The sequence below is a fragment of the Anguilla anguilla genome, chromosome 1 (genome assembly GCF_013347855.1).
Source record: "Anguilla anguilla isolate fAngAng1 chromosome 1, fAngAng1.pri, whole genome shotgun sequence".
NCBI classification, from domain to species: Eukaryota; Metazoa; Chordata; class Actinopteri; order Anguilliformes; family Anguillidae; genus Anguilla; species Anguilla anguilla.
The window spans coordinates 39,589,015-39,608,505 of record NC_049201.1 but is presented as its reverse complement, the minus strand read 5'-3'; the positions used below and the strand labels follow the sequence as shown (position 1 = coordinate 39,608,505).

The following is a 19,491-nucleotide window of genomic DNA, read 5'->3' as shown; positions in this document are numbered from 1 at the left end:
ACCCCAGGGAGCACACGGCTGTCAGGTCACAGCCGCTGTGAGACGCACTACAGGGTTTTGGTCTCATGTTGAAAAAGGGTGATGAGCTACCTCTGCATGGCTTAGTTAACTTTACCAGTCTTCACTTTGACCGAGCGTGCTTCTGAACACCTGACTGCTCTGTGCAACACAAGGCTAAAGAAAGGAAAGCACTCACACTGTTGGCAGTCAATAACCCGGGGGTTAAACAACACCCTTTATGTCAGGTACACGATAATTTTAGCCTTCTGAGCTAAAGGGTGTTTTTGGTGCCCTATGCCACTGTTGTTAAAGTGTAACATGATCAGAAAGGATATCAGGGACACAAGCAGGCTAGAAAATAAACACATAAAAGCTATTGTTGAAAACAGACGTATCTTCGAAAACAGGAAGCAACTGGATGGTGTCTGAAGGGTTAATTTTCAAATAAAGCTTTGACCCAGGTGTGAGTGATTCCTCATCGGGACACGGAGCTTCCTCTGATCTGTAGGACAAGAACGATGGCCCCCGTTTCCCATGATGCAAAATATTCACCTCACACACGGTGCCTTTCAGAAGCAGAGCATCCAATCAGGACGAGCTAATGCAGAAAAACATCGTTCCAACCCATTTCCTAAAACAAACAAAGTCAAACGTAATGAAATTAAATAAAGAGCCTGCCAGAGGAGAGAGAGAGAGAGAGAGGAGCGAGCGCGGAGAGGGAGCGGGCCGGGCCTGCTTCTCGTTTCTCTGAAGGGCGTGGCGTCGGCAGGCCGAATAACATGATTAACATATTAGACTCCCGCGTCGCCCGGTCGCTACGGACCGGCGAGCACGAGCACGCGATCCATCTTGTCCCCTTCCACTCCAATTTAGCGGAGGGGCGCTGACGGGGGCGACAGCGCGGGATCAGCCCGGCTCAGGGGTAATCCATCTCAATATCGCGCCGCCTCCCGCTGCCTGCGCCCCCCCCCCCCTTCCCCTCTGCGCTCGGGCAGCCCTGCGGCTGCGAGACCTGGGCTGCGCTTCCCCACCGCCAGGCCCCGCAATATAAATCTCTCACAGACGCGGGATCACCCCCCCCCCCAATCTCCACCCCCCCCCCCCCCCCACTCTGCGGCTCCATGCCCCCGGCACATCACTGCAACAGATACCATCGTTTCCCTTTCAGTAAGAACGCACCGCGTTCTCCTTTACAAATGTGCATGCAGGTTATAGGAAAATACAAAGCTGATTTAATTATGATGTAATTACAGTTTACTAAATACGCTTACTAATTGTATTTAAAACACAGAAATAAAGAAATAAAGAAAAAAATGAAGAAGCATTTGAACAAAAATTATTATTTTTAATATCTGGAAAGAGATCTTTAAGAGAAATAAAGAGAAATAATCTTGAAATGAGAACATGTTTCATTTTGGATTATGTGTTGATCAATCTCACTGCTATAATGCATTATGGCTGCTCACTGTTATAATAAGTTATGGCTGCTCAGCGCTATAATAATTATGGCTGCTAACTGTTATAACACGCTATGGCTGCTCACCGCTATAATCATTATGGCTGCTCACTGCTATAATGCATTATGGCTGCTCACTGTTATAATATGTTATGGCTACTCACAGCTATGATCATTATGGCTGCTCACTGCAATAATGCAATATTGCTGCTCACTGTTATAATATGTTATGGCTGCTCACAGGTATAATCATTTTGGCTGCTCACTGTTATAATATGTTATGGCTGCTCACAGGTATAATCATTATGGCTGCTCACTGCAATAATGCATTATGGCTGCTCACTGTTATAATACGTTATGGCTGTTCACTGCTATAATTCAATATGGCTGCTCAGACTGGTATGCCTGCTGGGGACGTTCCTGAGTTAGAAGGAGCAATGGCAGCCTGTAATAATGGACAATGCAGACATGCTATTCACAACAAGCCCTATCAACAGGATGTGCAATTTACACTGGAAACGCCAGACAAAGCTCCCGGTTACCTGCAGAAGAAGGCTTTTGACTGAAATGACGGGCGAGCGTATACTAAAATCCTAACAATGACCATAGCACTGAACGTATACGAACAAAGAGAAATAGGATATTTTTCAGTGTTGTTGTTATTCCGTTTGAGAAAGCAAATTACTTGTGAAGAACAGGCAGGCTATATTCAGCGAGCAACCGCTCTGTTTTCAGACCTGCTGCCCCCCTTCTCTTGATATGCATAAAAGCCTCAAAGCTGCTGATTTATCTGCACAATGTAAATAACCAATTACGGAGCCGAAATGGCCGGTTTCTCCTTCAGATAAAGGTGGGCTTGCATATGCTGCACGCACAGCCTGTTGTCTGCTGAGGATCACGTAAAACCTAGCACTGCGGAGGCGGAGGTTGCCATGGGAACTCACCGTGGAGACGTGAGGAGGAGGAGGAGGAGGAGGGGGAGGAGGGGGGAGGGCGGCTGGCTCTCTGCCCTCATCTCCGAGCGCATCACCAGGCAGGACACGTCCGAGGAACACAGACCCTGTCTGAGATCACACACACACCCGCCTTTCATTCAAACCAAGGCTGGACAGGTGGTCATAAGAGAGAACTCCATTTTTATTAGAGACCAAAGGCTTTATGAAAACACTGATTCAAGCAGAAAGCAAACTGGCTAAGGGACACTGAACAGCCTGGATTAGAAATACTGGCTCTATCCAAGTATTCTTTTCTGTTTTATTCAAAAATATTTCTGTCCAAATTATGTGTAAACAAATAGCTTGCAAAAACCTATGGAATATATAGTGAGAGCAACATTTCTCACAAACTGGCAGAAAACCTACTCGCTTCTGGAACAATGTCCATCCTGCTTAAATGAGCATTCAAAAAATGTGCAAGACTATTAGAATTAAATCACAGTTTAGTGACTTTCCTTTCTTTAATTATCAAACTCTGTTAAAGAAAATACATCAAAATAATATCGAAAACTTAACAATACCCAATTAACTTTAAAGAAACCAATGCAATCAAAAAATGCCAGAGTGGTTTTCAGAGACATGTGAAACGCGTATCCGAGAAAGTGCACAGGTAGCGATTCGGACGTGCAGCAGAAACAGGCTGGGTTTAGCAACAGCACCAGCGTCTGCAGAGGCGTTGCTTTAATCGAAGCCCCCGTCTGGATGGATACGCAAACGCACAGCAGAAAGCTGAGAAATGTAAATTATGGATGATGCACTAAAGGGGAATTATGCTCTTTATATAACGCAGGCATAAATTCACATCTCCTCCGCATCGTCCTTAGAGCGGGAGAAGGCGTGTGCATCCGTCAGGCTCCACGGCGGCTTGGGGGGGCCACCGTTAGAGTCGCTCAGAACAGATAACGAGGAAATATTCATTACGGGCATGACTCAAAAAACCGGACATTTTAAATTACGAGCAGATTGACTGCGCCGCAGTAGGAGGGAGGCGAAAGCATTCATTTCCGCGGCTGTGTTTGTCTTCGGAGAAGAGAGCGAACGGGTCGCTGTGCGTGCAATTCGCCGGGTGATTTTCGCTGTTCACCCACCTTGCCGTGAGTCTGCAGGCCGGGCGGAGGAGACTGCCGACCCTCCTGTGGAGAGAGGAAGGGCAGCGCTCAGATGAAGAACACACGCCGGCCCGAACACACCCTCACGCCTCACCTCCCTGTCAGTCAAGTGAGACACGTCACACCGAGAAAACAAATCATTACTGCAGACCAGGGGCTGCCCAGCCCTGCTCCTGGAGACCTACCGCCCCGTAGGTTTTCAGTGCAACCCTAACAAAGCACACCCCACTCAACAGCTAGAGGTACTGAGCTGCTAATTAGTAGAATCAGGTGTGCCAAAATATAGTAGAAATGAAAAGCTACAGGATGGTAGACATTCAGGAAATTGGGCAGCCCTGCTATAGACCATTTCATTCCCTCGTGACTGGAGCTTTTCGTATGGTGGGATCGTAACTATATAGTGAATTGGTGAATACTGAATAATAGCGAATTAGCCGTTCAACAGCGCAACAAAAAAAAACCTGAAGCACAGCGATGTCCTCCTCTGCGCTCTTCCCTTCTAACGAGCTGGCTCACTCTTCATAGCGCACGACTCTGACTCCAGCGGGTTCCCCACAAATGAAACGAACCCGAACGCAACCGCAAAGCGGGACGTCCGCGTTTCGCCAAGTCCGCTCGACTCTCATTTTCAGGCGGATAACGGCGGCACGTTCGGCCACGATTAAAAAGAAATAATCGCGTCCCGGCGCCGGAAACGCATTCGGCGAATCACCGCGGGAACGCGGAGCCGCCCGCCCGCAGATAAATAGTGTTTTATTTGTGCGGTGCGCGGGGATGAGCGATAGCCTCGGTAAACCCAGGCTACAGGCGCTCGCGCAGCGCGCAGACGCTGGCCTGGGTCCAGTCCCGTCCTCGCATCCGCAATTATATGCTAATGTGTCATTTGCCTTGTGCTCCATTATTCCGAGCTGATGGAATTTTTCAGCAGCGGGTGCGTGCTCGGAAACCCAATGCTCCGTTGACGGGACGGCGCGCTGACTTTAACAGATGGAAGCAGGGCGGCGCGGCGTTCGGTGGGGGAGGGACGACGGGGGGGGGGGGGGGGGGGGGGGCGTAATTTATTAGGGGAGGGAGAGGGAAGGAAACAAATGGGAATTGCTCTCGCGTCGCGGTCGTGTCTTGGTTTCATCAGGGGGTTTGGCCCAATTAGATTCCTCAGGCCCAATACTGACAGTGACATCGGCCAAGCGGGAGAAAGAGGAGAGCGCGCAGGCCAAGGTGTGTGCTGGGGGGGGAGGTTGTGAGTGTGTACCAGGTCAGAAGTGTGCTAATTTGCACCATCAAATGCAATTTGGCCAAGAATCACTCACACAGAAAAGAGTAGTCAAGAGTGTGTATGATCAGCTGTTGTGTGTGTGTGTGTGTGTGTGTGTGTGTGCGGGGCAACTAATGTTCCTCAAAGCTAAAGGGATTGACCATGAAGGAAAACACTGTCTTTCCTATGCTACTGATACACATTTATTCCTTGAATTCTTTAAGGACAACAATTGAAACAACTTTTAGAATTGAAAAATGCAATGCCCAGTAGGAATCTGGGAAGATTAGGCGTAGATACCATTTAAAGGACAGGAGGCAAGCTTAAATTGAAGAGATGCTGAGAGACCATTTTCTCAAAAATATAATAAACATTGAATTTAAATACTGTGGAAACTTTCTGTAGCAGCATAAGCAAGGGTTTTCTGGGTCATGTCAGGATCAGAAATGTGTGAGGTGTAAGGCGCGCATACACACACAAGCACACGCCCACATACACACACACAAATACACACTCACACACACATGCACACACATGCACATACACAGACAGTTAGCAGTTGACATACATGCCGGTGTGTCTATCATATGTTTTTTCAGTGTGTGTGTGTGTGGGTGTGTGTGCGTGTGGGTATGTGTGCATGTGTGTGCGTGTGTGTATGTGTGCATGTGCGTGTGCGAGTGTGCGTGTGTGTGTGTATGTGCGTGTGTGTGTGCATGTGTGTGAGTGTGAGTGTGAGTGTGCGTGTGGGTATGTGTGCATGTGTGTGCGTGTGTGTATGTGTGCATGTGCGTGTGCGAGTGTGCGTGTGTGTGTGTATGTGCGTGTGTGTGTGCATGTGTGTGAGTGTGAGTGTGAGTGTGCGTGTGGGTATGTGTGCATGTGTGTGCGTGTGTGTATGTGTGCATGTGCGTGTGCGAGTGTGCGTGTGTGTGTGTATGTGCGTGTGTGTGTGCATGTGTGTGAGTGTGCGTGTGCGAGTGTGCGTGTGTGAGTGTGAGTGTGTGTGTGTGTGTGTGTGCGTGTGTGTGCGTGTGTATGTGCGTGTGCATGTGCGTGTGAGTGTGTGTGTGAGTGTGAGTGTGAGTGTGTGAGTGTGTGTATGCGTGTGTGTGTGTGTGCGTGTGTGTGTAAATTCGGGCCCTGCCCACCTGCAGCAGGGTCTGCATCTCCTGCTTGAGCCGGCCCAGGTCCTGCAGCATGCCCGAGGCCCTCTCCATGGCTGCGCTGGGGACAGAGGGGAGCTCTCCCAGCACACGGCCCAGGCCTGGGTGCTCACTGCTGGGCTTCCTCACGGCTGTGCTGGCCTGCCCTGGAGCTCTGGCACAGGAGGAGCCGGAGGGGAATGACAGAGGGAAAGAGAGGAGCATGAGGAACAACGGAGAGATGGAGAGAAATAGAGAGGAAGAAGAGAGAGAGAAACAGGGACAAGGAGAGGGGCAAGAGAGGAAGAAAGAGAGAATTGAGGAGGAAGAGGATGAGGAGAGGGAGAAGGAAAGAGAAAGAAACAGGGACAAAGAGAGGGGTAACAACAGAAGAAAGAGAGAATTGAGGAGGAAGAGAGGGAGAAACAGAGGGACAAGGAAAGGGGAAGAACAGCAGAAAGAGAGGATAGAGGAGGAGGAGGAGGATTAGGAGAGGGAGAAGAAAACAGAGGGAGAAAAGAGGGGCAAGAAGGGCGGTATGAGCAGGAGAGAGAGAGCGTATAGAGGAGGAGGAGGAGGAGGAGGAGAGAGGGGGTGTGATGATGAGTGAGTGAGCAGACCTGCATACTGATGTGGGGCTGCAGGCACAGCGCTCCCTGTCAGCGCTGCTGTCATGTCACACGGGCCGTGTCACCTTCACCGGCAGCAGAGCTGCAGCTTCAGCACGCGCACCGTGTTATTATCACCGTGTCCTTCATTATACCAGCTTAGGGACCGGAAACCAGACACATATGAAAGGGCAGAGTATGAACATCACGGCCGTATCTAACACCGCTAGCTCGGTTTTCAGGAAGGAAATATTTCTGGGGCAGACCGTCAAGTTGAGCGGTTCAACAAAGGGACATCCACCCAGTGTCACGTGTGAAATGTACTCTCTTTTGTGAACGACTTAGACTTCACACGGAAATACCCAGATGGCTAAATTAGCTTAAGTTAACGTCCACTGACTGGCATGAGCTATCTCTAACTTCACTCCATGTCTTACCTTGGTGGCTTGGTGCAGCAAAATGCCACTCAAACATATGGTACTTTCCAAACTCGAGCACGCTGTGAAACAGACACGCTTTTCCGTTTGGAGAAAATGTGCCTGTCGCATTTGATATGAAATCTGAGGGCGGCTAGAATGATAAACACACAGTCTTCTAGAGCCGGCTGCACCAACTCTCACCAGGCTAGACGCCACAGCAATTCTGCTACTTAACTAGGCAAAGGAGTCATTCATCTGGGTTCTAGGAGGAAAGGAGACCAGAGGGGTTCCCAGAAAACAATTCCCCACATGACTTTCACACGAGAGCGGAAGAGAGCTTCGCCCAGGCTCCAGCTGTATGAGTCTCACCTTTCACCTCCCCGCCATTTAGAAGACGCTGTCGCCCAGAGCCATTTCCAATGCAAACGCCAGGGCACAGACCGGGGCAGTGCGCTAAGAAACGCAAAGTGCAATAAAAGCGCAGTAATTCCCCAGAGGGGCAAAGTAAAGTTCCCGGAGAAACAGGAAGTGCGAGCAGTGTGAGGATAGGTCACTTTTTACATTTTGCCAGTTAGCAGATGCTCTGATTTAGAGTGACTTACTCAGATTACATTTTTGCACTGAATCCATTTATACAGCTGGATATATACTGAAGCAATTCAGGTTAAGTACCTTGCTCACGGGCACAACTTTAGTACCCCAGCATGAGTTACAAGCCCAGTTCACTAATCATTATGCAACATTCTCCTCTGATCAGCATAAGGGCAGCCTAAATACATTTTATGCTTTTAAAGTAGACAGCGGTAAATGAAGAGCCAAAATGGAATGACAAGCCTTTTCCCGTCATTATTAGGATCTTATTTTCTACTTGTGAAAACTGCGGTGGCAGCTGTATGAATAGCTGGCCGATCAGTTAAAGCCACTTTGCGCTTTGCAGCGCTAGAACGGCTTTGCACATGCGCCCGAGATCCACGGGCTGTCGCTGATGGAAAATGTCACGTGACTTCAGCCTTTTGGCTTAGCTAGCGTGTTTGAGCTCGTGCGTCTCGGATACAAATAGGTGTGGACAGAGGCTTTATCCAGTGCAAACTAAAATGTGTAAAAGCCACCATTCACCGTGGCTCCTGCAGGACCTGTACTCAGCTCATCCTTTGCCTGGAGCTGATGCAACATGTCACTCTTTAAGCTAAAGCATGTGTGTTTACACTGGCGTTGGCCTCTGCTTTCATGAAAAACCCCCAAAGAGCCGAGAAAGGGACCAGCTGCCCGGAACTGAGCAGCTCCGGGGCTGGGGTGTTCGTCTCCTTTGGACACTTTCCATCTACCTGCATCACTACAACGTTTCTGAAATTCTTCACCAGCTACTCTTTCAACGCACTGCCACTCCTTCCCCTCACAGACAGGCTCAGAAAAGGAGCTACTTTGTGAAAGGAGCTAATTGTGAGAGCTTCCACTCAGAGATTAAAGTCCTAATTGCCTTAGACAACTATTTCAGATTGTCTTTTGTTTCATCTTGCCAGATAGAGAAAGTAGAGAACCCCCACCCCCACACAGACACACACACACCAGCCTCAACCAAGCATGAGGATGCAAAATGCAGCAGTAAGATGCAGCAGCAGTGACATTTTGTAAAAAGATTCCAATGAATAAGAATGGCGAGAAAGAGGGAGAGAGGGAGCGAGAAGGAGAGAGGAAGAGGGAGAGAGAGAGAGAATGGCTTTGATTTTACAGACGGAGGGCGGGAAGGGGAAAGAGCCAGAGAAAATGGGGTTTATACAGACAGCGTCGGGTGAAAAGATGAGGAAAGGTCAGTGGGGTCTCACCGCCAGTGAAACTGAGCGCGAGGTCGACCTGATTTCCTCCCGCTGAGAGGAACCCACAGTGCAAAGGTCACGTCTCACAGACGCCCGCAGTGCCCGTCCGCCCCACACAGGGTCCACGTGGATCCACTGTGTCAGGGGCCAGCATGTGTGCCAACCACCCTGCCAACAATTACAGTGGAAGAGAGCAACCACCTCCATCTTACCCCACTGACCTCCAAACCTTCATCTCACCCCACTCACCTCCATCTCAGCCCCGCCAACCTCTAAACCTCCATCACACCCCCACCCACCTCCATCTTACCCCACCGACCCCCAAATCTCAATCTCACCCCCACCCACCTCCAAACCTCCATTTCACCCCGACCCACCTCCATCTCACTGATGCTCCCATGCAATGCTAGATGACACGACAAAATTAATTCAGTGAAACTATTTATGAAGAAAAGACCAAGTTACTATGAAGACACCGGTGCAACTTCAGTTGTAACTTGCCATTATGTCGACATAGCTCAGGAGGTAAGACCGATTGTCTGGCAGTCGGAGGGTTGCCGGTTCAAACCCCGCCCTGGGCATGTCGAAGTGTCCTTGAGCAAGACACCAAACCCCTAACTCCTAACTGCTCTGGCGAATGAGAGGCATCAATTGTAAAGCGCTTTGGATAAAAGCGCTATATAAATGCAGTCCATTTACCATTTACCATTACCATTATGTCGGTATGCAGAAATATGTTTAGGAAATGTGTTTTTACAGATGTATACAGAATGTATGCTTTATGTAATTTTGAATTATGAACACTTCCTGTTGCTTTCATGCACAGCACTGTGAAAGACTAGAGTAAATTGGGCCAATTTGGCACAAGTGTATGAAAAAAAAAACCCTCATGTCATTTATGTGTTTCCACACATCAGATGACAGTCAGAACCACTTTTTCAAATGGGCTTTGGTGAATCAGTTCTTTCAATAATTTGAAACTGAAATTGTGACGTTTTTATATTTACTGAATGTGAACACTAAGGTTGTCAAATTTTCATTCAATATTCAAATACCTTTCAAAAAAAGAAAAGAAAAAAAAACAAACATTCAATTTTAAATGCTAAAATTAACGTTTGAATATGTGTGAGCTGAGGGGTGGTTTTATGAGTCCCTGTAACACACAAGCCACTTTCACACATATTAACATTGCCATATTAACATTTATGGTAATGCTAGCGTCTTGGTCAAACAACCAGTGGGTTACTTCAATGGATTGACAGCATTCATACATGAAGGTGCCAGTAACAGTTTTCTAAATAAGCTGTCAAACGCTTGAAAAGAGATATGAAAGCAGATCAAGAGCATAATCAACTCATACAGACCTATAGTCCTGATGAGGTACATTATTTTCTTAACTTTGGCTTGCTTGTCAGGGAGGCTAGCTATGTTAAGTAGCTAGTTAATGAAGAAAAGGTGAACTATACAACTAATTTGCTTCCACTTTTAATGTGCACGTACACCTATGGGAACTTCAGAAATGTTTGTGTAAGGCATGGATGTGTGTGTGTACGCATGTGTGTGTGTGTATGCTGCGTAGCTAGTTAGTAAGGAATGCTATCATTTATTTGGCATGTAAGCTATGCTTTATTTACTTAATTTTGCAGTAGCAAGAGACGGTGTACAGAAGCAAGCTTGATGCCTTTGCGAAACTAGTCTAGTTTCATGCCGTTGGTCCAGAGGTGTTACAGCTTTGTTCAAATCAACGTCAAAACAACATTTCTGTAAAAAAACAACATTTCGTACCAAAGGTCTTGAGTCAGTACATTATAGCCGCGTTTCCACCAAAATTACCCGGAACTTTCAGTCCCAGGAACTACTTTACCAGGAACTAAAAGGTTCCTTCAGCCAATGGTTGTCTGCGTTTCCACCGGGGTCTAAAGTACCGCGAAGATTAGGCAAATTAGCCCACTGACGTTGTCGTCGGTCCATCTGTCATATGATTTCTTCTGTAACCCCATACTACCACCGAAGTAGCCTACATTATTTTCTAATAACCGGGACAGCCCGGAGGGGTTTATTCCACTTATATACAACGGGTTACCAACAATGACTATATATGGTTACTTTTGTATTTATTGATTTTCATATATCCTCTCAAACACATTCATTAACAGCAGAAAACATGCACACGTTGTAAACAATTTGCTGTTTTATTACTTTCTCGTCGTCAATTCCATATAGGCTAATCGCAAAATGACAAGAATAGAACGAAAACTCGGACTTGCGTGAAAATGTAAATTAGTAGTGGTACAGCCACCGTTTGCTTTCCTTCGAAGTTACTGCTAGCCGAGCAGCGAAGTGTGCCCTCCAGATGCGAACCATGCACCATAAATGAGTCCATAGTCTTCCTGGTCTTTTCGTGGAATTGAAAAATGGCAGTAAAATTGAGTAAAATTACGGCAGTCTGAAAAAGCTAAAGGGAAGATTACTAGAATTAACCTGTTATTTTACCCGGATAAAAAGTGCGGAAGGTGATTTCCAGTTTGCTTGTACTGCATCACCAATGTTAATTATGCAGAACTACCGCATACCTCACATAACTGTATCAAACGTTTTGAGTCAATTACAACGGGCTAACAAAGAAAATCCGGAAGAAAATATTCAGCAACCGAATTAATCCGTTTGAATGTTTTGGTAGCCTACGTAATATGCTGTCCCAGCACGAATGCTTAGCATTTTATAAAACAAATACTAAAGCAAGAAAAGAACAGAAGAGCACACGTTATAATTCCAAGACGTTGACAGGCTATAACCAAAAGTAGGCTACTGCGCCGCATAACATACAAGTTTGATTTGAAGTTATTATGAAAATAAATTGGTTTGCCGCTGCATATTTTCAAACATGGCGGGTAATGGCGGAAAATAAATACAACACAAATGCTACGAGTACTCGACCAATCAGAAATGTTCAGCGCTGCAAGCTCCACCCAAAAGGTTCCTGTACTTTCGGAAAGTACTACCCCCCGAGCAGGAACGTTTTGGGGGGTAAAACAAAGCCCCCAGAACTAAATTTAGACCCTAGTTCCTGCGGTGGAAACGCACTGAGTTCCTCAAAAGGTTCCTAGTTCCGGGGTATAGTTCCTGCGGTGGAAACGCGGCTTATCAGAGAAATCTGGTTCTCAATCACAAATGGCCCCATAACTAAGAAGGTACAGACAGGTAACATTTCAGGGGGGGCATGTGGTGAAAGGTTTACAGTGACAAAGTTGAGACATTAGGGGTTCCTGTGACACATACTGAGAGAGGTTGGGTTTTAGAGGTCCCTCATAGCCACCCTCCTCATAAAGGACCTCTAAAACCCAACCATAAAATGTATGAGCTGGGCCTTATAAATTACCACCATTTTATTATGGTTTTGTATGAAATACACCTCAAAAATTTTGTACAAGTGAAGTCTGGGATACTGTAAGTCTGCCAAATAACAATCGAAAAGCTAATATATAAAATGATTTCATTTTTAGAATAAAGCCATGGATAAGAACATCTCATAGTCTTCATCACAATACAGGCCTATAAAATATTTCATTGTAGTTTTAAATTAAATGAGGCTAAGAATGGATTTGTGCTGCTAAATAAATGTAATGTAATGTGCTGAAATTCGGGGTGGTGCAGAATGATGTTCTTAGCGCACCCAGTCAGACTGAGGTAAATTAGGGTCACCGTTTTTTCCAAAGCACTTTTCTCACATGCAAGTCAGTAGAGCCTTTTTTGATCACAAGTTTGACAATTATCACATTACACGCCCCCCCCTGAAAGTCACGGTGATGAGTCAATTTCCACTTAACAATGATTGACACTCATGCTCCCACCAGGGTTGAGGCCATTCAGGAATTTATTTGGAATGGGTTGGTAAATTCCAACTCAATTCCTGGAGTAGGAATTGGAATCGGAATTGCACCCAGCTCTAGGAAGTGTGCCTCAATCATCTGTCACACATTTAGGATTTAGAAGCAAAATGGACCATTCACTTACAGGTGAATCCATTGCAGCTACAATTCTACACAAGAGTGTCAATAAACTCAAATTTCTACGCCGCAGATCATGGAGGTTTGATCTTAAAACCAAGAAGCTGCTTGTGGCAACTTTAATACAGGGCCATTTTGATTATGCCTCCTCTGTGTGGTGTAGTGGACTGTCAACAAATCTGAAAAACAAGATGCAGGTAGTGCAAAATAACATTTCGGTACTTGTTTAACATTCCAAATAGAGCAGTTATTGGGGCAAATGAATTTATAGCAGTGGGCTGGCTACCTGTAGAACTACCTGTAGGGTGGAGCAGCTAAAGCTCAACCACATGTATAACATCATTAACAGTACAGCGCCTGAGTACCTGAGCTCACAAAGTGCTATGGTTGGCACTCAACACAACCACAACACAAGAGCCAGGGTATGCACCCATACTAAATAGTGTGGTACACAGGTCATTCTTTCACACTGATATTGTACTGTAGAACAACCTTCCAATGCAAGTTGGGCTGTCTCAGTCTAGGGGTATCTTTAAAAGACAGGTAAGAGGTTTTCTAAGGAGGAAGTTGGGCTGTGATATCACAGTATCTTATGACTACAGAAGTTGTGTAAATTACTGGTTGTGTCAAGTATCAGTAAACGTATTTCTGGTTTTCTGTTTTGCTTCTGCTGATTGATGTATATGTGTTGAGTAAATTATCTTGATGAATGCTACAGCATCATAATGATCATGTGGAGGATTTTTAAAATATAGAGCACGAAAGCACTATTCCAAAGAGGACCACGTTGGAAACAAGTGTTGAACCCTTAACATGTTATCCTCTGGGCTGTACAATGTGTACATATTTTAACCCAAAAATCAAATCAAATCAAATTAAATCTAAGGAAGCAGAATTGGGATTGAAATGGAAACAGAATTTAATTCTATCAAATTCAATAAAATTCCACTTCTAAGAGATGTTGTCTTGGCAGGTAAACAAATCAAATATATTCAATCACAATGTATGTAATACAATTACATATTATGCAGGATCAACACTCTACTCATTTTCATTTATTCATGGAGAAAATTAATGTTTTATTTTCACCTGTAATTCTGTACTTTTGATTTTGAGAACAATTCTGTTGTCTCAAACTTGATTAAAACAACATTAACCAGAATACCACACAATCATGCTGAATTGAGTTAATGTTCACAACCTTATTTTTGTTTGTTTTTTTAAAGAAAACTAACTTTGGTGAACCAACGCCCACAACATCAGGAAATCACAGTGCAGTCTATAAGCACTGTAGTACATCTGTTCTTTCAACTTTAAAAGGCATCTTCAGGTACGTTTTTCCTCATGTTGTACCAGCTTATCACAAAAAAAACATTATTTTCATCATTTTGTGGACCTTTTTCTACATTCGTAATATAGAGAAATCAGTTGTTTACGTCTCAGCAATCAGCATCCTTGTATGTTTATTTGGCAATACAGCTAAAATGGCTTCCAAAGAACTTTCATTCGCTTTTCATGTTGTTGGGTGTATGATATTTGTGCATGAGATCGGCAAAATTTAATAATTTTACTGAACATCTCAGTGGTGCTTGTGTTCCAACTTTCTTACTTTCTTATGTAACAATGCTTATTTCCATAACAACAGTATCAAAGTTCTGTGGAAGCCATTTTAGCTGTGCCATTCCATTAACCATCATACTGTAGCCTATGCCCAGGATTCTATACCCTATGCCCCTTTTAAGCATTCTAATTCTTTGTATGCACCACTAACAAATAACGATTTAAAGCATAATTTTAACACATGCAACCCTAACAGGTGACCGTTCTAAGCATTCTAATTGTGTGAGTTTAACTTGTGTGAAAGAACTTTTTTTCATAGAATAAATATATTAGAATGAATAATATTATTTTTATATTAAAAAATAAAATACAGCTAATTATCTAAGATGTTTATTTTGTACAACCTTTTTGGTACATCTTTATTAAGGGTGCCAGTAATTTCTAAGTCCACTGTATCTGTGAGTCAGTCACTATAACTGTTGACCTAACCAAGAGCCTGACTCATTTTCTTTTTTCTTCTAGAAAATGCATCCTGACATTCTTAGTAGATCAACTCTGCTCACCAGCAACAGCTCAACAGAATTAGGACACACACAATCGCCTGACCTGTCTGACACTGCGAAATACCCAGCCACCAACAGTCATTAATTGGAGCTTTCAGACAGTACAGTCAACTACACTGCCAATGGCCTGCTTTCTCTGTCAAACACTGAAAACAACAGCTTTTGCAAAATTCACAACTCAGCTGAACCTCGCTTCACCGTGTGAGGCAGAAAGCACCTGAGTCAGAAGCTTATTCCATAGCACACAGCTGTCACTAAGGATGACTTGAGAGCACACATGCAGAAAGCTCCATGCATGCGTCTTACTGTGGACATCTGGTCCAACAGGGACATGCAGTCTTTTCTGGGTATAACTGCTCACTTGATTTTGGAGTTTGAGCTTCACACAGTAAAACTGGCTTGTGAAAGGTTCAAGGGAAGACACACAGAGGAAATATCTTTCAGGAGTATGAGAACACCACTGCCATCTACAACACTGTCAGCAATGTGTCTGTCATTGTGACTGACAATGCGGTTGATAAGAACATGTGAAGGCATTCACTCTCTTCCCAGCAGTGGAGGTTCATGACAGTGACACACATGACGATGATGACGAAGCTGACCTTGTGGAGACCAGTGTAACAGATGGACCTGAGAGAAGCCCAAACAACCAGCTTGTGATGCGTGATACCCTGGAACAAGGGCCACGGACAACAGAACCACAAGGGCAACGAAAATACTGAGGGTCATCTGAAGTTCCATGGTGCACATGTAACAAGGTGGAATAGCCAGCTGAAAATGATGAGGTCATGCGTTCAGATCCCCTCACAAGTTCTGTCACAGCTTCAAGCCCCTGTTCAGCTGAATGAAATGAAACTAATCAAAAAGCTCTGTCAGACATTGGAGCCTTTAGAGGAAGCAACAGATGAATGCCAGGCTGGTAAAACCATGACTTACGTTATTACATTACATTACATTTATTTGGCAGACGCTTTTATCCAAAGCGACGTACAAAAAGTGCATTTCATGGTCATAGACAACTACTAAACACAGGTTCGGTAAGATAGAATACTTATTTTGTACAGCTATTTCTAGCCAAGAACACAGTTTAGTTCACACAGTGAACACTATTCATTACATTACATTACATTATTCTGACCTAACCTCTGCAAAGCCAACTAGGCTGAAGAATAAGCTACAGTATTAGGACAAATACAAATTACCAAAAGGTGCTGGGATGGGGCAACATGTAACAAGTGTCATGAAAAGGGGGGGGGGGGGATTTAGAGTGAAATATATAGCGTGGTGGTGTTATGCAACGTTATGCAATGTGCCAGAGGCCTTCACTATGCTGTGGCAAGCATGACACCAAACAAAATGGTCACAACAATGAAATCTTCAATAGGAAGACCGCTGGCTGAGTTTGAAGATGTGGACTCGTTTCATCTGGCTGCTACCCTAGACCCTGGGGGGAGAAAGACACTACATCAATGAGATACTGACAAGGTCCTCTCTCTCTTAAACTTAAACTGCAAAGGATCCCTCTGTACCTCCAGGCTCCGGAGAAGCAGTTTGCATTCATGGATTCCTCAGCCCCATCCACAGCCACACAGTTAGCAGCATCAGATGAGGTGTCTAAGTCATGCCACACTGAGGAGTCTCACCCTCTCCAGCGCTGGAAAGAAAACCAGGACCCGTTCCCTCACCAGTTTGGGTTTAATCGGTGACTCAAGTTTAATCAGGGCCTATTTTCACTCCGTCATTGTGTGTCAGTGCTTGGTGTAAACCTTTCCAGGCATAGAGACATATCCTTCTGTATCGGAGTTGATTTGGAAGAGACAAAGTATACTTTTGTTTCTGTGTAATATTTGGAAAGATTTTGTTGGCTCTGTCCCAGAACTCTCCCTCTCTCGCATTGCAGTGCTGTTTTCTTGTGCAAATAATTTGTAACTGCAAGTTAGGAAATCCGAGAATCCAGTACAGAGGGAGTTTTGTAGCGTCAAGTGTGCAGACTTGTTTGGGGTCAAACACCTTACCTAACAGCCTTAAGGAATTTGTGCACAACTGAAAAATCATTGGGGCTGTACATAATATGTTGCCAATTTCCCCACAACTTCTCTGAATGTTTTGAGGCATTGTGCATTTCTTGTTTTGACTGGGCTGTGTGTCTGCTGAGACAGTTTGGAATTCTGTTTTCAGTTGTTGAGTCTTACTGTAAGTTCCATGCATTCTCACTTCTCTAGTCTGATCATTTCACTGAGGCCTTTCCCATGCTCAGCGATTAACATGAGCTATGCCCCTGAACACTACTTGAACAACAATTTCCTGAGCAGTGCTGAGATCTGATGATATTTCCATGAATGTAACTGAACCTGGGTTTGGCGTTTGTGAACGGATGATTTTATTTTCCAGCTTCGGTTTTGCCCTTCTCTAGAATCCTTTCCCTTGACGCAACTTGGCATCGAGCTTTTCAGGCTAAGCTGGCACACTTTCAACATGTAACTTACATAATCAGTGATGACTGCACTCACATTGTTGAAATCCACAACAAAGACCAACAAGAATCCCTCTGTGATATCAGCAACAGACCAGTAATCTATAAAACAAATAAAAGATGCAGAACGTTATCTGTGCAATCTGCTGCCCAGCTCCTCTATATTGTCTTTATTTGCATGAGCAGCTCGGGGCATGTACTTCTGCCCCGGCTGCTCTGCAGTGGGAACTGCCCCACCACTGATAACGTCCCCACTGATCAGTGCGTGTCCTCTGGGTTATGCAGTTTTTCTAGTGGAATGTTTGCACTCAAAAATCCATTAGTCAAACTGTGGACGCCATCCATCGGCCACTCAAAGCTCTCTTGTGCCCTGGTTGCTGGTCACCATACAATAGATCCCTGCATATACGGTGCAGTGTACCAGGCAGGTACTAGTGCACTTGGTTGCTCAAAGAATTCTGGTTGACATTCCGTCCATGTTGACCTTCCTCTCCATGCATTAAGAACACTAATTACTTTTACGAGCATCACAATTCACCACTAATTGTATGATTAGTCAGGGGATTGCACTAATCCAACAGCAATGGGAATCCAATGAAAGCATTGATTGCAATGGCAGTTTAAGTTCCCTGTGGGTCATGTGTTTTAGAACAAGTGGTGACCCTACTTACAGTGCTGCAATTAGCTAGCCTCACAGGTTTTGTGAGGTAAATAAACGCACGTATTTAATTCACACGAACACGACAGACCTGTACACATACATATTTGCAAGGCCATCCACTGTGAGCTGTTCTTGTACATTACGTGGAAGGACGAATCAGCTGCAGTGCCCACGATGACAGCGGGTTTCTCTTTCATCTTGCTTGAAAGTTGAATATTATGTCTCCTATTGGCTGACATAATACTACGTCATAATGCATTCCGTCCACAACTTTTTCCAGAACACTTGAGTGAACTATGCTCGTCGCGGTGTTTGATTTAACCAGCGGTATACGGTGCACACACCAACACCGGTGTACTCATCTCCACATTGTGAATACAGGTATTTTGTCATTACAATTTTAAAATTAAATTGAAAAAAAATTCATTAATTAAAAGTGAATTTGCAGAGCTTCAACATTAACATTATTAAATGTTAAATTAAATTAAATGTAAGCACACTATATAGCCTACGTGTCCTTATCACTGATCAATGACAGCATTGAAAGGGTTGGTGTTTGGAAAGGGCCTGTGCTGAGCGGTGATTCTACAGGTAGGTCTTCACCTCAGTTGCCTGGCAGAGCTGTAAATTAGATTACAGGCCTACTGTGATCACTCAGCCCGGTCATAGATAGGCTACAGTTTTGTTTTGTCATTGGTTTCATTTGTTTATTTTATATTTATGTTACATTTTTGCTATTCAGATGTAACTTTATTGAGGCCGTTTTTGTTAAGTCTGCATCACGGAAATTAAATTTAGGCTATTTATTTAGGCCAAGTTAATTCACCTTGTATTTATTCCAATTTACATTTTGATTCGTAAGAATTTTGATTTCTTATTGTGAAGTGTTTTGTGAATTATTCAAATCTGAGTCTGAAACTTGACCCTTGTCCTATGAGGGAATCTGGCAGGACCCCCTAGTGGCGAAGGCAGGTAATACCAGTATCAATGGGGGTTCACAGGGAAGTAACACCAGTGTCAAAACAGTAACATTGTGACAAGCCCATTGTGAACAGTCGGGAGAGCCAAGTAATTATTATATGCATTCCCATACTGTATAGACAGTATCTTTCGGAAAAATACAGTAAATATTGTATTGGGGGCATAGCTCAGGAGGTAAGACCGATTGTCTGGCAGTCGGAGGGTTGCCGGTTCAAACCCCGCCCTGGGCATGTCGAAGTGTCCTTGAGCAAGACACCTAACCCCTAACTGCTCTGGCGAATGAGAGGCATCAATTGTAAAGAGCTTTGGATAAAAGCGCTATATAAATGCAGTCCATTTACCATTTACCATATTGTGGAAATACATAATGGAGATGTAAATATAGAAAAAATTGAATTCTGGAAATAAAAAAAGTTTTAGCATCCTCCTCATTCTCCCTAATTTA

The 19,491-nt window shown here is 44.5% G+C and overlaps 1 protein-coding gene across 2 annotated transcripts in view; it reads right to left on the bottom strand.

The window, feature by feature from the left end:
* The window catches only part of kiaa0586 (KIAA0586 ortholog), a 206,722-nt gene that overhangs the window by 109,179 nt on the left and 78,052 nt on the right, over positions 1–19,491 (bottom strand). For both annotated transcript variants that reach the window (XM_035416304.1, XM_035416312.1), the window contains exons 10-12: positions 5,967–6,135; positions 3,540–3,584; positions 2,401–2,520 (exon numbers count right to left, since the gene is read on the bottom strand). In XM_035416304.1, coding sequence (XP_035272195.1) covers positions 2,401–2,520; positions 3,540–3,584; positions 5,967–6,135 — 334 coding nt within the window. The remainder of the gene's footprint in view (positions 1–2,400; positions 2,521–3,539; positions 3,585–5,966; positions 6,136–19,491) is intronic.